Source organism: Borostomias antarcticus, assembly GCF_949987555.1.
Source record: "Borostomias antarcticus genome assembly, chromosome: 18".
Lineage (NCBI taxonomy): Eukaryota > Metazoa > Chordata > Actinopteri > Stomiiformes > Stomiidae > Borostomias > Borostomias antarcticus.
The window spans coordinates 11,108,247-11,123,171 of record NC_140251.1 but is presented as its reverse complement, the minus strand read 5'-3'; the positions used below and the strand labels follow the sequence as shown (position 1 = coordinate 11,123,171).

Below are 14,925 nucleotides of genomic sequence, written 5' to 3'. Positions count from 1 at the left end.
TCTGTCCCTCGCTACTTCCTCCTCTTCTTCTTGGGCTCCTGGTTCTCCTCTGGCTCCTGGGAGGCTGCGGTCTGCGGGAGGCAGCGAGACAGATTATTGAGACCCCTGTACCGCGCGTCTCTGAAACATGACTGTTGAGCACAGCTGGCAGAGAAGACAGAGAGCTAATCATATAAACGGCTAAGCTCTCAGCTGTCTGGTGAACTGGTCAGAGACTGGTTGAGAGCTACGGTGTCAGGTGTCAGGCCAACCTGTTGAGAGTCGTCCTGCTCCTGCAGAGCCGCCTCCAGAGAGGCTGCGTTGATGCGGAAGTCTCTGGACGTGCTCAGCTTCATATACTGCATCAGGTTCACCTGGAACAAACAAACAAATAAACACAAACACACACGGTTAAAAATGTGCTATATAAATAAACTTGCCTTGCCTTGCCTTAAAGAGAAAAAAAAAACAGCTTTTGGTGTATGTCAGTGATGATGATGACCACCCCGAGTCACCCAAATGACACCCAGACACACGTTACCTTTGATTTCTTGGAGAGAGTGATGAGATATTTCTCATACTGCTCGATACTGAAGATCAGGTTGGGGATGGCCTTGGTCTCACGCAGGAGTTTGGCCTGCAGGGGGCAGCAGAGAGCAGGGCAAGGTACAACAATCGCATCAAGATGTATACTGTCTACGTTTATATGTGAATCATAGTAAAATGTTAATAAAATGCATTCTCCAATCATCTCTTTGTAACAGTGTTCTTACAGAGGGTGCAACAGTGGCCTCCTCTTTTTTCTTCCTCTTCTTGTCATCAACTCCTCCTCCACTTAGCTCACCACTCTGCAGGAGAACATGTGATTGGTACAGCCACAACGCCTGGTCAGTATTTAAACACGTGATTGGTACAGCCACAACACCTGGTCAGGATTTAAACTAAGGAGTGTTTTTTTTTTTTTACATCACATCTGTAACCTGGCAACACATCCCCAAACGGCTCTGCCTCATTATTCTGGGCGGATGGCGTGAACGATAGTACAGCGGGTTAGAACTCTGCCTGTTGCCAGGCAACCGTACCTGGACATAGGTGATGAAGGAATAGCACTGAGGAGTCAAGTGGGAGCCAGACAGCTTGACCTGCAGAGACCAACACCAGGAGATACCAGCTGGTTAGCATCTCAGCATGGACAGACCAACATGAGATTATAAACTGGGACTAAGGTTCTAGCTAGCACATCTCTGATGGGAGATGGAGATGATGATTATGGATGAGGAGCAGAGATGATGATGAGAGAGGATCAGAAACAGATTATACAGAAAGTCTCACAGCATCACAATCTGGCTGAAACTCACCAGTTTCTCCAGGCGAGCCGGTAGCACTGTCTGCTGGGCCGAGCATAACTGGATGTACTGGAGGCACAGAAAAGACAACAGGGTGACACAGGCAGCTGTAGATAGGAGTCTGGTGCAGGGGGTAAAGGGGGTGTAGTTACATCAGTGGTGGGGTGGGGTTAGGGTGTTTATTCAAGTTTCTAAAACGGGTAGTTACGGCCCTTGATTATGATTGGCTGAGACGCGTTCCAAGCCGTTGTAAAACCATGATAAACGAACACCTATGATGTGAAGCCGTTGGATGTTTCATATCACTGGACCAGTAGCTATAGTTCGCAATGTTGCTAGCATAGCCTGGCAACCATTTCATAAGCAGCGAACTACTTGTTTGGGCGGAAGAATGATTTTGTTATTAATAAAGTATTACTTTCTGTTTATGTTTGTTTATTTTTATGAAACAGAACCGTTACATGTAGGAACCGTTTTATAAAAGCAATAAGCCCCGCGAGGCCGTGGTTTATGGTGGTTTTACAACAGCTAAGGGCCGTTGTTAGGCACGACACGCCAGCGGAGCTGTTAGCTGTTGTAAAACGACCATAAACCACGGCCTCTTGGGGCTTATTGCTTAAACAGGTGAGGAGACAACAGACATATTAGTGCACCAATTTGAAAATTCTGCCGGTATCCAATAACCAATAATGGGAAAAGATATTGGCGTTCACCTACACAGAAGCCCCACGCTGCATCATATTTGTAAGCTAATGGTAATTGGTTGACAACGATATGGTCAGATATATCATATCATAACATCAGCAAGATATATATTCCATATATAAATACAAGATATATATATATATATATATATATATATATATATAAATATATATATATATATATATTACATATGTTACTACTTGGCGCTCTGAAATACTCCGATTGAACAATCAACACATTCTACAGTCAATTATTTCTCAACAGCCGACCGACGTTAGGGGCAACAGCAATATTGACCACTGCTAGGGACAACACTCTTCCACCGTTGTTATCTAGCTAAGATAATTCACTGGTGAAAGAAGAAGTGTAACGTTACTAGCCTACTACCATGGGTGACATTGCTACATTGCAATGCTGAAGCTAAGCGTGTATGAAGCTGGCTAATATGGTATCTTTATTGTGCTTGAGGGAAATGACACAGACGAGATCAATTTGGCTGTTAAAGTCCACGTCGCCAACGTCCCATTTAGCCTCTCAAATTTAATAATTATTGGAAGCATGCAATTTAATTTTAACAGTAAAGATATAGGCCATATTTATTATACGAGGTTGCGATGTTGCTACAGAGCCAAGCAGCAGCATCGCTACGGATGATTTTTCGTAAGTGAAAGCCAACCGTTGCTTTATTTTTTCACTGAAACGTACAAAATAAACATCAAATATATTATAATGAAATATTTTGTCTGTATTAATGTCGTTGGTAAGTAGTCGTGTAATAAGTGAGATAACCCCTCGGTGGTTTTCTAACACACTGAAGGGCTCTTTTTTTCCCCGATAATGACCGGCTGGCCGTACATTATCCCTTCCATGTATCGTACATCTCTACATACTGTATGGCCAGTGTTGTGATCAGGGTGTTGATCAGACGTACGTATTTGACCAGGGTGGTGAGCAGGGTGTAGGTTCGAGCCAGCTCCCTCAGCATGGTGTCGGTGCAGGTTCCAGGGGGCAGGGCGGTCTGGACCAGCTCGTTCAGGGCGGTCAGGAGGGTCCCCAGCTGCACAGTCACCGCCTTCTCTACCGGGTCCTGCTGGCCTGCTGCCTGAGTAGACTCGGCTATGGAGAGACACGGACACACATGGATGCAGGCGTGTAGGCGCGCGCACACACGCACACGCACACATACACACACACATACACACATACATTAGACCCATTCCTTCCCTTCACATTGTCCTCAGTTGAACTGGGTATTGTTCATGCTGTGTGTAGTATTGGTCAATGCGGTGTGTGTGTGTGTGTGTGTCTTTGTGCGTGCCAGGTTCTTTCCTACCGGAGATGAGCTTGTCTGGAACCAGCTGGCCTCTCCTTTTGGAAATCAGCCAGTCCACCTCATCCAGAACCCGGTCCACTTGAGACAGCACCAGCAGCTGGGAGGACAGGGTACACAGAGGTCAACACTCAGCCCAGAGGAGATCAATACACAAACACATCAATAGACATCTGCTCTGTCCGACCCTATCTCCAGGGTTTGGATTTGGGAAGCATCGGGACCATATATATCAAGCTGATCACAGCTATAATGTTGATCTAGGGCCAGCTGTGCCTTTAGAATGAGATCATAGGGACAGACTGGGACCTGATCCTAGAACAGCACTCCTACTCTGAGACACTTGACAAATACAGGCCGAGACTCAGGGAAATGACGTCCACTCACAGTAGAAGGACTGGCAGTCTTCATGTTGACGAGGGCAAAGTGAGACTGTTTTTCCACCTCCAAATCCTGTTTTCAGAGGACCACACAGACATGGTGACATCACAGAACATGCACACCGCCATTTTACTGCCATCCTTGATGTATGGGTTGCACAGCGGTCAGTGTGTAGTTAGTATTGGTCCCAGTGGGGACTAGGGGAAGTGTATGTGTGTGTGATATTGTAAATTATATTGTATTGTTACCGTGTGGTCAGTGTGTGGTCGGCGTGCGGTCACTACCTGGTCGATGTCTCCCAGCTGGCTGTGTATGTCCTGGCAGAGCTCCCACAGCAGGCTGACCGGACTCTTATAGAGCAGGTGGAGGCTGAACAGCAGAGACAGCAGGCCCTTACAGAACGCTGCATCCTCTGGGTGGAGAGAGAAGAAGGTGGAGGGAGAGAGAGAGAGAGAGAGAGAGAGAGAGAGAGAGAGAGCGAGAGAGAGAGAGACATGTAAAACAGCATATGTCATGTCTAAGTATAGGCAACAGTGAAACACCCTCTAAGCCAAGGTCAACTTACCGAAGCTGGTCTCCTTGCACATTTTCACCGTCCAGGTCATCATCTGAACAAACTTATTAGGGAGGAGAGGAACAGGAACAAACATGTACATTTGTATATACAGTAGCTTGATCCGTCTTCCCTCTCCGTGTCATACTTCACTTGACAATTTGTTTGAATGTGTGCCTGGCACAGAATTGTGCCCTATGCAGTACTATGAAATACACTATGAGGTAACGTATGAAGTACACTATGAAGTACCCCTACCTGCTGTGAGGAGGGTTCTAGCTGGCGAGAGAGCACACTCAGGATGCTGACCAGGAGCTGCGCCTCCTTGCTGTTGAAGTTGTCCTCCCCTCCACTCACCTGGGTGAACAGCGCCCTCTGGGGGCCGGGGGACAGACATGCAGGTTATGCTACAGTGCATTAGCTGTCGGCAGTATTCTGAGTAGTGTTCTCTGATAGGAAGGAGGTTGGGAATGTGTGTTTGTGAGTGAGTGAGTGAGTGAGTGAGTGAGTGAGTGAGTGAGTGAGTGAGTGAGTGAGTGAGTGAGTGAGTGAGTGAGTGAGTGTGTGTGTGTATGTATGCATGTGCATTTGTGTGTGTGTGCGCATATGCATTTGTGTGTGCGTGCGTTTGTGTGTGCGTGTGTGATATGCTTAAGGTGTGGTGGCACCTGGAACTGGCGGATGTAGAAGAAGGTCTTCTCAGTGACGTTGCCGTTCTCCGGTCCATCATCATTATCATCATCTTCACCCTCAGTCACTGACACATCTGAGCAGAAACACAATCATAGAATGACCTTACATACTGGAGACATGGATTTGTTAAAGCTGTGGTAACTGTGGGTGTGTGCATGGCAGACAGGCAGCCTGTAGGGTGAGTGTGTGTGTGTGTGTGTGTGTGTGTGTGTGTGTGTCTCACCGATGGCAGAGAGCAGCTGGGCCAGCCTGTGTGGGTAGCGTTGCAGGCAGGTGGTGAAGACTCGGAGAAGCCCCTCCAGACAAAGCAGAGACACACTGCTACGCTTGTCCTTCTTCCCAGAATCCTCCACCACCACTGGCACGTTGGTGTAACGCCACATCAGCACACTGGAGGGGGGTAAAGGTGAAACAGGGGTTTCATTTCTCTGTCAATGTACATGTAGGCCGATAGTTGTGAAAGAGCAAAGGCGTGACCTAATGGAGTCACCTGCTTAGTGATGTCACAGAAATAACAATAAGAGCTGTGACGTAGCAGCCTTCAAATCCGGCCTAGGTAGGATGCAACCCTTGAATTGGGACAGACCCAGAGAGGCTGACCTGGTGACATCACAGAGGAAGCGGAAGGTCTTGTCGGGGTTCTGTCCATGGGGCCCGTCTGTGTGTCCGCTGTCCTCCAGCTGCTGGATCTTCTGCAGGGCCACACTCACGGCGTAGCGCAGGAACTCGCCACTAGAGCGCAGCACTGAGAGGGCCTCCTCTCTGCTCTGAGCACTGTCTCTGTAGAAACACACACAGACACACACACAGAGGATATAATGTTTAAGTCTCCCTCTCTCTCTCACACACACACACACGCACACACACACACACGCCTACCTGAGCAGAGTGGTGAGCAGGGTGGATATGAAGCCCATGGACAGCAGGCTGCGGGGGGTCTTGCTGGAGGACCGGGTCTTCCCAGACTTCTCCCTCAGGATCTCCCACAGCTTGTGGTAGCGGCTGAACAGCTCCAGCAGCTCCTCAAACTTGCTCTTACTGCACAGGGCAACACACACACACACATGCACACACACAGAGGCCAACTGGTATGACAGCGAATTGGATTAAAAGCTGTGTGTGTGTGTGTGTGTTTGTGTAATTGACCTGTATCTGGCGTGTGTGTAGTTTACCTGTAGTTGGCCTTGATGAAGGTGTACTCTAGAAGCACCTCGTACACACCCATCACCAGCACGGCGTAGATACTGTTCTTCACTCCCACACTGGAGCCCATGGAGAACTCTGCAGACTTGTCCTGTGGGGGGGGGGGGGGGGGGACACAATGATGACATCATCTCATGGGGACATGGAACTGGGCGGGTCCCATCTATGGAGCCAGAGTTTGGCCCCACGACCTGATCCAAGTCCAATCAGTATGGAGACCCGAGTCTGACATACCCTACGACCCTCTGACCCTACGACCCTCTGACCCATGTGTGTGGCTGTGGGTGTTGTTGTTCATCTTGTCGGGGTCCCATGTGTGATGATGGGTGATGAAGTTGTATTCTAGTTCTATCCCATACCCGTGCTCCCGAGCACACCCGGCAGCTCACCAGCTCAAAGTCCTCCAGCTCACACTTGATCATACGCCTGGTCACGCTCTCTAGAATGTTCTGCAGGTCCGCCTGGAACCCCCCATTCTCCTCCTCCTCCTCCTCCTCTTTGTCCATGGTGTTGGGATGGGCTGACTGGAGCCAGAGCAGGCAGTGGACCGAGCAGCTCAATAGGTGGGCCTGAGAGAGAGAGAGGGGAGGGGGGGGCTGAGGTGACACTGCTGACTTGGTATGCGCACGCACGCACACACACACACACACACACACACACACACACACACACACACACACACACACACCGCACAGTCTATAAAGAATACTAGTGTATACTACATACGTGTTTGCCATTAAAGTGCACCCAAGCACACGCACGCACACACGCACACACAAGACTAACAGAAACACACACAGTACCAGAGGCTCCTGGAGGAAGACTTGGTCTCCCTGGGCACTGATGCAGGCTTCCAGCTTCACTGGGGGCAGGAGGTCCTGTTCTGGTTCGTAGTATCTCCTTAGCTACACACACACACACACACACACCGCACAGTCTATAAAGAATACTAGTGTATACTACATACGTGTTTGCCATTAAAGAGCAACTAAGCATGTGTGTACACAGACACACACACACACAGACACACAGACACACACACACACACCTGTGCGAGGAGGGTTTGCATGATGGAGCTCGCTAGCTGGGAGTTTCGACGGACGACATCATGGAAACCCTGGACAGAGAAACAGACGGTAGGCCTACACTTCTAGACGACACATCCTTTCATTACCCAAAAGCTCGCACATCCACAGTCAATGCACCAGAAAGCAGCACAGCACAGTCATGTGTGTCAGGCTAGGCTGCCATTATGCAGCAGTCGTGTGTGTGTGTCAGACCTGGTAGAGCAGGAGTCGTACGTCGGCCTGTTGTCCCAGGCACCTCCGCAGGCTGCTGAGGATCTCCAGACAGAAGGCCTCGTTAGCGGCCGAGCTGTAACGGGAGTGAACGTCCACCTGGACCTGCAACGCCACAGGTAGGGACACGGATTTGATGAGAACAGATGCTCGCACGCGCACACACACACACAAAATTAAAACCCTAACCTTATGGGAGCCCATCAAAATGGCCCCGCAAGGATAGTTCAGTTAGTTAACAAGAAATACGTCCATGACAAGAACACACACACACCTGGCTGGAGGATAAGGACTGGCTGGCTTGGCTTGAGGCCAGGCTGCCCAGCACCCGGAAGTTCTTCAGCAGCAGCAGGAAGCCCGTCACAGCTGACTTCCTGCCTTCCAGCTGGCTGTAGGGAGGGGGGGTGTTAGTACTACAGACATAGAAATTAACTCACACCATACAAATGCACATGGGATGTTCTGGCTGTACTATGGTGAAATAGTAGTGTCTGAAGCCGCATGGCCTGGCGTGATCTGGCCTCCACCATGGCCTGGCATAGCATAGCATGGCATGGCACAGTAGTACGGTATCATATCATATAGTCAGGAGGAGTTGCAGTTACCTGGAGAACATGGCTTTGCGGAGAACCAGGATCAGAGCATCCTTCATGGACATGCTGACCTTCAACAGGGGCTGGAGATAAGACAGAGAGAGCAAGAGACGAAATGAAGAAAAATTGCTTTAACCAAGATATAAGCATAAAACCTAACACTTCAACATTTAAAAAACAATAACAAATGTGATGATTTCTCTGTGTGTGTGGGGGTATGTGTGTTACCTGGACAGCCATGAGCAGTCCCTGTACAGTGACCAAAGGAAGGTACGTCAGGTGGTCAAATGTCTCGATCACCTTGGAGGACGACTCCAGCAGGATCATGGGAGCTGAGACCACGATGTCTGAGAGCAGGTCTGCGGAGGAGGAAGAGGAAGGAGAGGACGAGGGAAAGGGGATTTCTAGACTTAGGAGACTGAGGAGAGGTTTAGATGTATATGGGTTTCCACGGCTGGGTACTGGGAGGCCTACCAATAAAATGATTGACAGGTGAGGCTGTCTTCGTAACCAATCGGTTCAGGACTTGCTCCAGTATCTCGCCTCTGATTGGCTCGTGCATCTACATAAACAACACAAAAAGTGTTGTGTTAAAAAAAAACACATTCTCAATCACAGGATACCACTTTGAGAAAGAACAATATACAAAGAGTTCCAGAGCTAGAATAATGATCTTGGGGGAAACTAGGGTCTCTCTATCACATCAGTTCATTACTTTCAAGTCATTGAGTATGTTTTATTTTCAGTTGGCCCTCAAATTATGGAACATTGGTTTCACTGCACTGGAGGAGAGGCCTCAAACCCACCCAGCATTTTGTAGGGTATTTATAAATAGTAATTGACCCAGGTCTGTTCAGAGAGCCGTACCTTGAAGCCCTCCAGAAGCACCTGCCCCCCCAGCTTGCAGGCCAGTTGTGTGGGGGTCTTGGCTGTAGTGGCGGCCCCCTCAGCGGTCTTCCCGAATGGGCCTGGCTTGGTGCCGAAGGTGTCCATGAGGATGAAGCCGAGCTGAACCAGCCCCTGGGTCACATGATCCCATCCAAACACACTGGGGGTTGGGGGGTCAAAGAACCAGTGTTCAAACATACCATATCTCTATGGATGGATGGATGTGGTGATTGGTTGATTGATTGCCGAGACCCTAGGGCTGTAACGATTATTACATAATCGTCAAACCGCGATTATTTTTTCTGACCGCGATTGTTTTTTTTAACCGTGGTTATGAAAAAGATTTAAACAAAAAAAAAAAATTTTTTTTTTTTTTATAAAATAAAAATCTGTTGCAGAGTTATACGTTTATACGTATGTCCTATACGTTCATAGCAACTAATGATAAGAGACACTATATTAAAGAAGTAAAGAAGCACTGATGCATTGTCCACTTCATGTGCAATTTGTATCCAAATGTAATTTCATCTTAGTTTTTCAATGCTTTTTTTTTTATTGAGGAGGATATATGTCCTATGTAAATGTTGTTAACATTCATGATATTAAAGAGGCGTGGTTTTAAACCACAGGTTTACTTCATAGGCTGAGTACTTGTGTTATTAGGCCTACATTATCTGGTAAAAATGAGTCAGAACTCGGAACCCACACACCCTGTCTGTCTGTCTGTCTCTCTGTCTCTCCGTCTCTCTCTCTCTCTCTCTCTCACAAACACACACACTCTCACTCAAATCATACGGACATGAGCATCAGTGCCAGGGCCAGCCCGTGGCATAGGCGAAGTAGGCGGCTGTCGGCAAGGGGCCCTAGTGGTGTGATGCGAGCCCCCCCCCCGGTCAACAACTCTGACAATTATTGTAATAATCAAAAATTTTTCCTGACAATTAATCATTAAGCAAAATTCATAATTGTTACAGCCCTACGAGACCCCAGACCTGTTTTTGACTGTTTCCAGGATCATGTGAGCCGCACTGCAGGGCTGAGGCAGCAGGTCCTGCAGGAACTTTGACCCCTGCTGCAGCTGCTCGTCTCTGAAGCTCCGGGTGATGGCAACCTTCAGGAGGTCAAACACCTGGAGACCGGGGAAGGGGGAAGGGGGGCAGAGTCGATTGTCAGTCAGTGAATGTTACTGAAAATGAACTCAAACACAGACCAGTTGTGGTTGTGGGCTGGGTTGGGGCTGGGGTTGTGGTATGAGGCTGGATTCGCACCTGTTCCTCATAGCGCTGGATACGGGCAATGGACAGCAGCAGAGCGACGCTGAAAGGACACAGCTCCCCCTGAGATGTCTGCAGAGTGACACAAAAATAGCCTAAACTCACCCTACGTGACAACAACAATTAAGCTTTCATCAACAACCAGTCAATGGTGGCGATTGACTGAGCCCTTTGACCAAGAGGTGGTCTGTGAGTGTGTGAGGAAGCGAGAGAGAGAAAGAGAGAGAGAGAGAGAGAGAGAGAGAGAGAGAGAGAGAGAGAGAGAGGTGGGTGGGTGTGTGTGAGAGATAGAGTGTGTGTGGGATAGAGCCAGTGACCTTGAGGTTTTTAAGGAACTCTCGTCCAAGCTCATGGTCGAGTCGCATAGCAAAGACAACATGCAGGATGACGGTCCCCTCCACATGTCTCAGCTGGTCATGAGGGATGGACTGAACCTCTACATCATTGCTCCTGGGAGAGAGAGAGAGAGAGGGGTGGAGAGGAAGAGAGAGAGAAAGGAAGAGACAGAGAGAGAATGGCAGAGCGAGATGGGTGGGAGTACAATTAGAGATGCAGGGAGCAGATCAATAACAAAAGAGTAATTTGTGCGCCAGCATGATGACTCACTCGCCATCTTTCTGTTCCTCCTTCTGACGACAGTCCTGCTCCTTAAAGTAACTGACGATTCCCTCCAGAACCTGTTTCTTACATCCCTGAGAGACACACACACACAACGCTGGTCATTCCATGAGGTACATGATGTATAACAGACACTCAAAGACATCCACTAACCCACCAACCCGCACGCACACGCCCGCACGCACTCACGCATACACGCACGCACGCACGCACGCACACACACACACACACCTTGGCAGCCAGCAGTAGCAGCTGGTAGACCAGAGGAGGGATCTCCTGCAGGTCCAGCTTAAGGAACATCCTTAGGATCTTCTCCACCAGGAACTGCAGCTCTTCCGTGGCCAGAGGGACATCCCTGGGAGGGGGGTGGGGTGCACAGGAGTGTGAGGGGATGTTCATGTTTGTGTGTGTGTGTGTGTGTGTGTGTGTGTGTGTGTGTGTGTGTGTGTGTGTGTGTGTGTGTGTGTGCGCGTGTGCGCGTGTTTGTGTGTGTACCACTACCATACTCTTATGTTCAGAACACTACTAGCTTTCACTCAAGATGCACCTAGGTGGACTGAGGCCAGTTATGAATGCTGGCCCTTATTTTTCATCTGATGCCCTCATCCCAGTCATCAAATGGCAAAATGCTTTTACTGACATCTAAGTAGATCAAAGCAAAAGCACAAAAGACCCGTGGAAGGGGTCAGGGATCAACACCGAGGTGAATGTGGTGAATGTACCGGACTGTGCCAGCATTATGTTGGAGAGCACGCATGTGTTGGTGTCAGTGACCATGATGCCTGATGATGGTAGTGTGGGATGACTGTACCTGAACATGGTGGTCAGGTGGATCACGCACTGGGGGTCCCACCTGGGAGAACAGCGTCACAACATATTAGTGAAGCACAGATGCAAATCAAACAAGAACGGCTGACTACTGGAGAAAGAAGCAGTGACACACTCATCACTCCACTTGCCATGAGGAGAAACATGGGTAAATAAAACATCACAGCAAGTAGTAGTAGTAGTAGTACAGGCCCGTAGCCAGGGGGGATCGGGTGGATCGAACAAACCTCCTCCCCACGACCAAAGGTCCCGAATTTAAGACCAAAGGTCCGCCCCCCTCCCCCCCTCGTCCACAAATCATCCGCAAATCTAAATAGTCTGTCCCTCCCCCCCGTCAACAACTTGCAGAGTGACGGGATCTTCGCGAAAAATGCGATAAGGTCCGCTTTTTGATAAAAACGAACCCCCCCTTCCACAAGGCTGGCTACGGGCCTGTAGTAGTAGTAGTAGTAGTAGTAGTAGGCTTTCTAGAGTACTATAGATCCCCCCAAACCACTACTATAATGACCAGAATTCCCCAGTCAATAAAGCTAATACCTGCTGGAGCAGAGACTGTTGATGAGCTGCTTCTTGTACTCCTCACCATTAAGTTCTCCTGTTGATGTTTAGGGTGAGAATTAAACAAAACCAAGTCCTTATGTACGGTTAGTTTATTTACCTCTGGGTCAACACTAAACAAATGGTATGCTGACAAGGTACTTAACTTACATTGCTGATGTAAATAGTCTACTCCCAGAAAATGGACATGTCTAGCAAGTAGGTAGGTACTTTCTTAATCCCTGATGGGAAATTGCATATTAAATGTATAATAAATATAATATACAATGCAATATACACAAGTATGGTGAGTTATCCTATAGCGGACTGCCCCCTCCCGTCAATCCCTAACCTGACAAGCGGTTTGCTTAGCATAACCATCTGGGAACTCCACTCCACTGTAAACTGTTTGGAAAAGGACAGGGTCTTTCAAAAATACTTGGCAGGTGATTGGATGAACAATTTGTCTATCACACGCTAACTTCAACCACTCCTCGCTGTCATCACACCTAAGCCCGCCCAGCGTAGCGGATTGTATTTCAAATTCCTCAGAACCAACGCTGATTGGCGAGATCATTTTCTGATCTGGTACAAACTGATCTCTATGGAGAGTATCCAGACTGATCTGCGATAGAAACACAATGCAATCTCGAAATCAGGATGAACTCACAAGGCTCCCATCCCCTCTCCTCTAATAACACTCTGGGCATCTGGAAAAAGACATCTGTAAAAACACAATTTGTTAATATTATTATTACCTTTGCCATAAGACACAGCTTCTGTGGCTGCCAGGGCAGTCAACACGGTGGGGAAGAGCTCCAGAGATTTTCCGCTGCCCATCTTGCCTGCCTTGATTGCGTCCACAAACAGAGAGGCCAGTTCTGCCAGACAGCGTCCGGGAAGACAGTGGGTCTACAGCGAGAGAACGGGATGAAGGGCTTATTATACAGGAAGGTGAATCTGCTTTCTTCTCACTAACACTCGAACATCAACCAAGGAATGTATAAAGAAGGAAGTGCCAGCCTTGAGGTTCCGTTTAAGCTTCCTTCTAATACATTCCTTCACAGGATTCAGGAAGTGTCACCTCCAGCATCAGCAGTCCAATTATGTCAGCTGCCACCTCTGTCTGGAGGTCACCTGACTCACACAGCGGGACGCAGTGCTGGTACAGGAGCAGTCTGCGGGAGGCCCCCTCTGGAGTACTGGGGGGGGAGCCTGGGAATGAAGGAGACACACAAAGTTTGAGATAAGGGGAACGAATGGTATATAACATCCTAAGCTAGCTTAAGTCATGATTTACCTTTGAAAATGCCTTTGATCACTGCTCCTATGTTCTTCCCTTTGAGTGCGCTGTTAGTGACCATGGTGGTCAACTAGGAGAGCAAACGGAGATCAGGCAGGATCACTTTAATGTTTGATTAGTCTGACATGTCAGCGAGTCTCTGTGCAGAGATACAGGTGGGATGATGGGCTCACCTGTTCGTCTGTCAGGGAAGAGAGGTACTTCTGCAGTTCACTGGCGCTCTCTACGTCAGACAGCGAAAGTATCTTCTCCACTTCAGCCCTCATGCTTTACGATCAGCTGGCTAAACAGCAAAGGAAAATATGGGCTAACTAATAGATATTAATAGATTAGCTAGCTCCAGTCTGTGAAGCCACAAATTAGGACGGTAACATCATTGTAGGTAAGGTAACCAGTGCTATAGCAAGCTAGCTATCAGCTACAAAAAACAAAGCAAGAAAGTGTCTTACATCCACTCTACTGGCCCTGGTGACAACTTAAATCAAACATACCTCCGCGAAAATGTAAGTCTTTATTTTATTAGCTATATAAATAATGTGTTGTTGTTTTTTCCAAAGTGGTGATGTAATTAAATTTAGGTCACGTAGCTAGCAATCCCTGGCTAGCTCACTTGTACTTGTAAAACTCCCGCTTCTCTGCCAATGATTGGATGGGTCATTTTGGGTTGCCAGGTAAGTTTGATCTAAAATATTGAGCAGTGGTTGGGATCTCTTCTCTGTGCGGAGCATCGACATGTATAGAGACGAGCGGCAGAGGCAACAAAGTCCTCATTTATTTCACCCAATTTTGAAAGAGGCACGCATCTAATTTCCCCGTGGACGCCTACACTCCAAAATAACTCGGGACTAGGGTTTCTTACTAATTTGGCAACCTCATTCGACATTCGAAACAACGCCCACCATGTGCTTGCTTGTTTCACTCCATACTCTTTTATTTACCACTGGGGGAAATGATTGGAAAGCAAGAATCTGTTGGTATGTTAGGGACAGCTCAAAATTATTTATGTTAGAGAGCGAAATTATTCTTTTCGCGGTTGCTGGTCATTGCTGCGTGCTTTCACGCCTTTCATTTGCTACTGACATTGCAGCAACATGTAGCAACGTTATCAGTAGCCCATAATATGCAAAGGGTCACACTGAACCTGTGCTGACTCGAATTCGAGGTCTAAAGTCCTCCAGTGACACTTTCCATCAATACATCCATGCCTTCCATAAATGTACCTTTAGGTTAGCCATCCAAACAGCGAACAAGCGTGCGCTTACGTTGCCCAAATAATATTCGGATGTTAGCAACTGGCTAAATGTTTCAGTAGGATTACCGTCGTTTAGCGGTCACGGCCTTTCTCCTATAGGGTGAGGCCAACGAAGAACATATATGACATTTACAACTACATATA

At 48.0% G+C, this 14,925-nt stretch overlaps 1 protein-coding gene across 1 annotated transcript; it reads right to left on the bottom strand.

Moving 5' to 3' along the window:
* Positions 1-7: 7 nt before the first annotated feature.
* On the bottom strand, positions 8-13,877 carry fanci (FA complementation group I). Its single transcript, XM_084453035.1, has 37 exons — positions 13,703-13,877; positions 13,527-13,599; positions 13,311-13,441; positions 12,985-13,138; positions 12,227-12,284; positions 11,673-11,714; positions 11,093-11,216; positions 10,850-10,935; positions 10,561-10,693; positions 10,238-10,315; positions 9,962-10,098; positions 8,949-9,129; positions 8,556-8,643; positions 8,310-8,440; positions 8,094-8,164; positions 7,763-7,877; positions 7,471-7,593; positions 7,239-7,307; positions 6,994-7,095; positions 6,580-6,759; positions 6,160-6,281; positions 5,867-6,025; positions 5,588-5,767; positions 5,211-5,377; positions 4,963-5,060; positions 4,553-4,669; positions 4,307-4,358; positions 4,026-4,153; positions 3,748-3,813; positions 3,364-3,460; positions 2,962-3,146; positions 1,338-1,394; positions 1,062-1,121; positions 753-827; positions 521-616; positions 252-353; positions 8-71 (listed from the first exon to the last, which is right to left on the bottom strand). The coding sequence occupies exons 1-37, from the start codon at positions 13,793-13,795 to the stop codon at positions 12-14; spliced, it is 3,990 nt and encodes a 1,329-aa protein (XP_084309161.1). The 5' UTR covers positions 13,796-13,877; the 3' UTR covers positions 8-11.
* Positions 13,878-14,925: the final 1,048 nt, after the last annotated feature.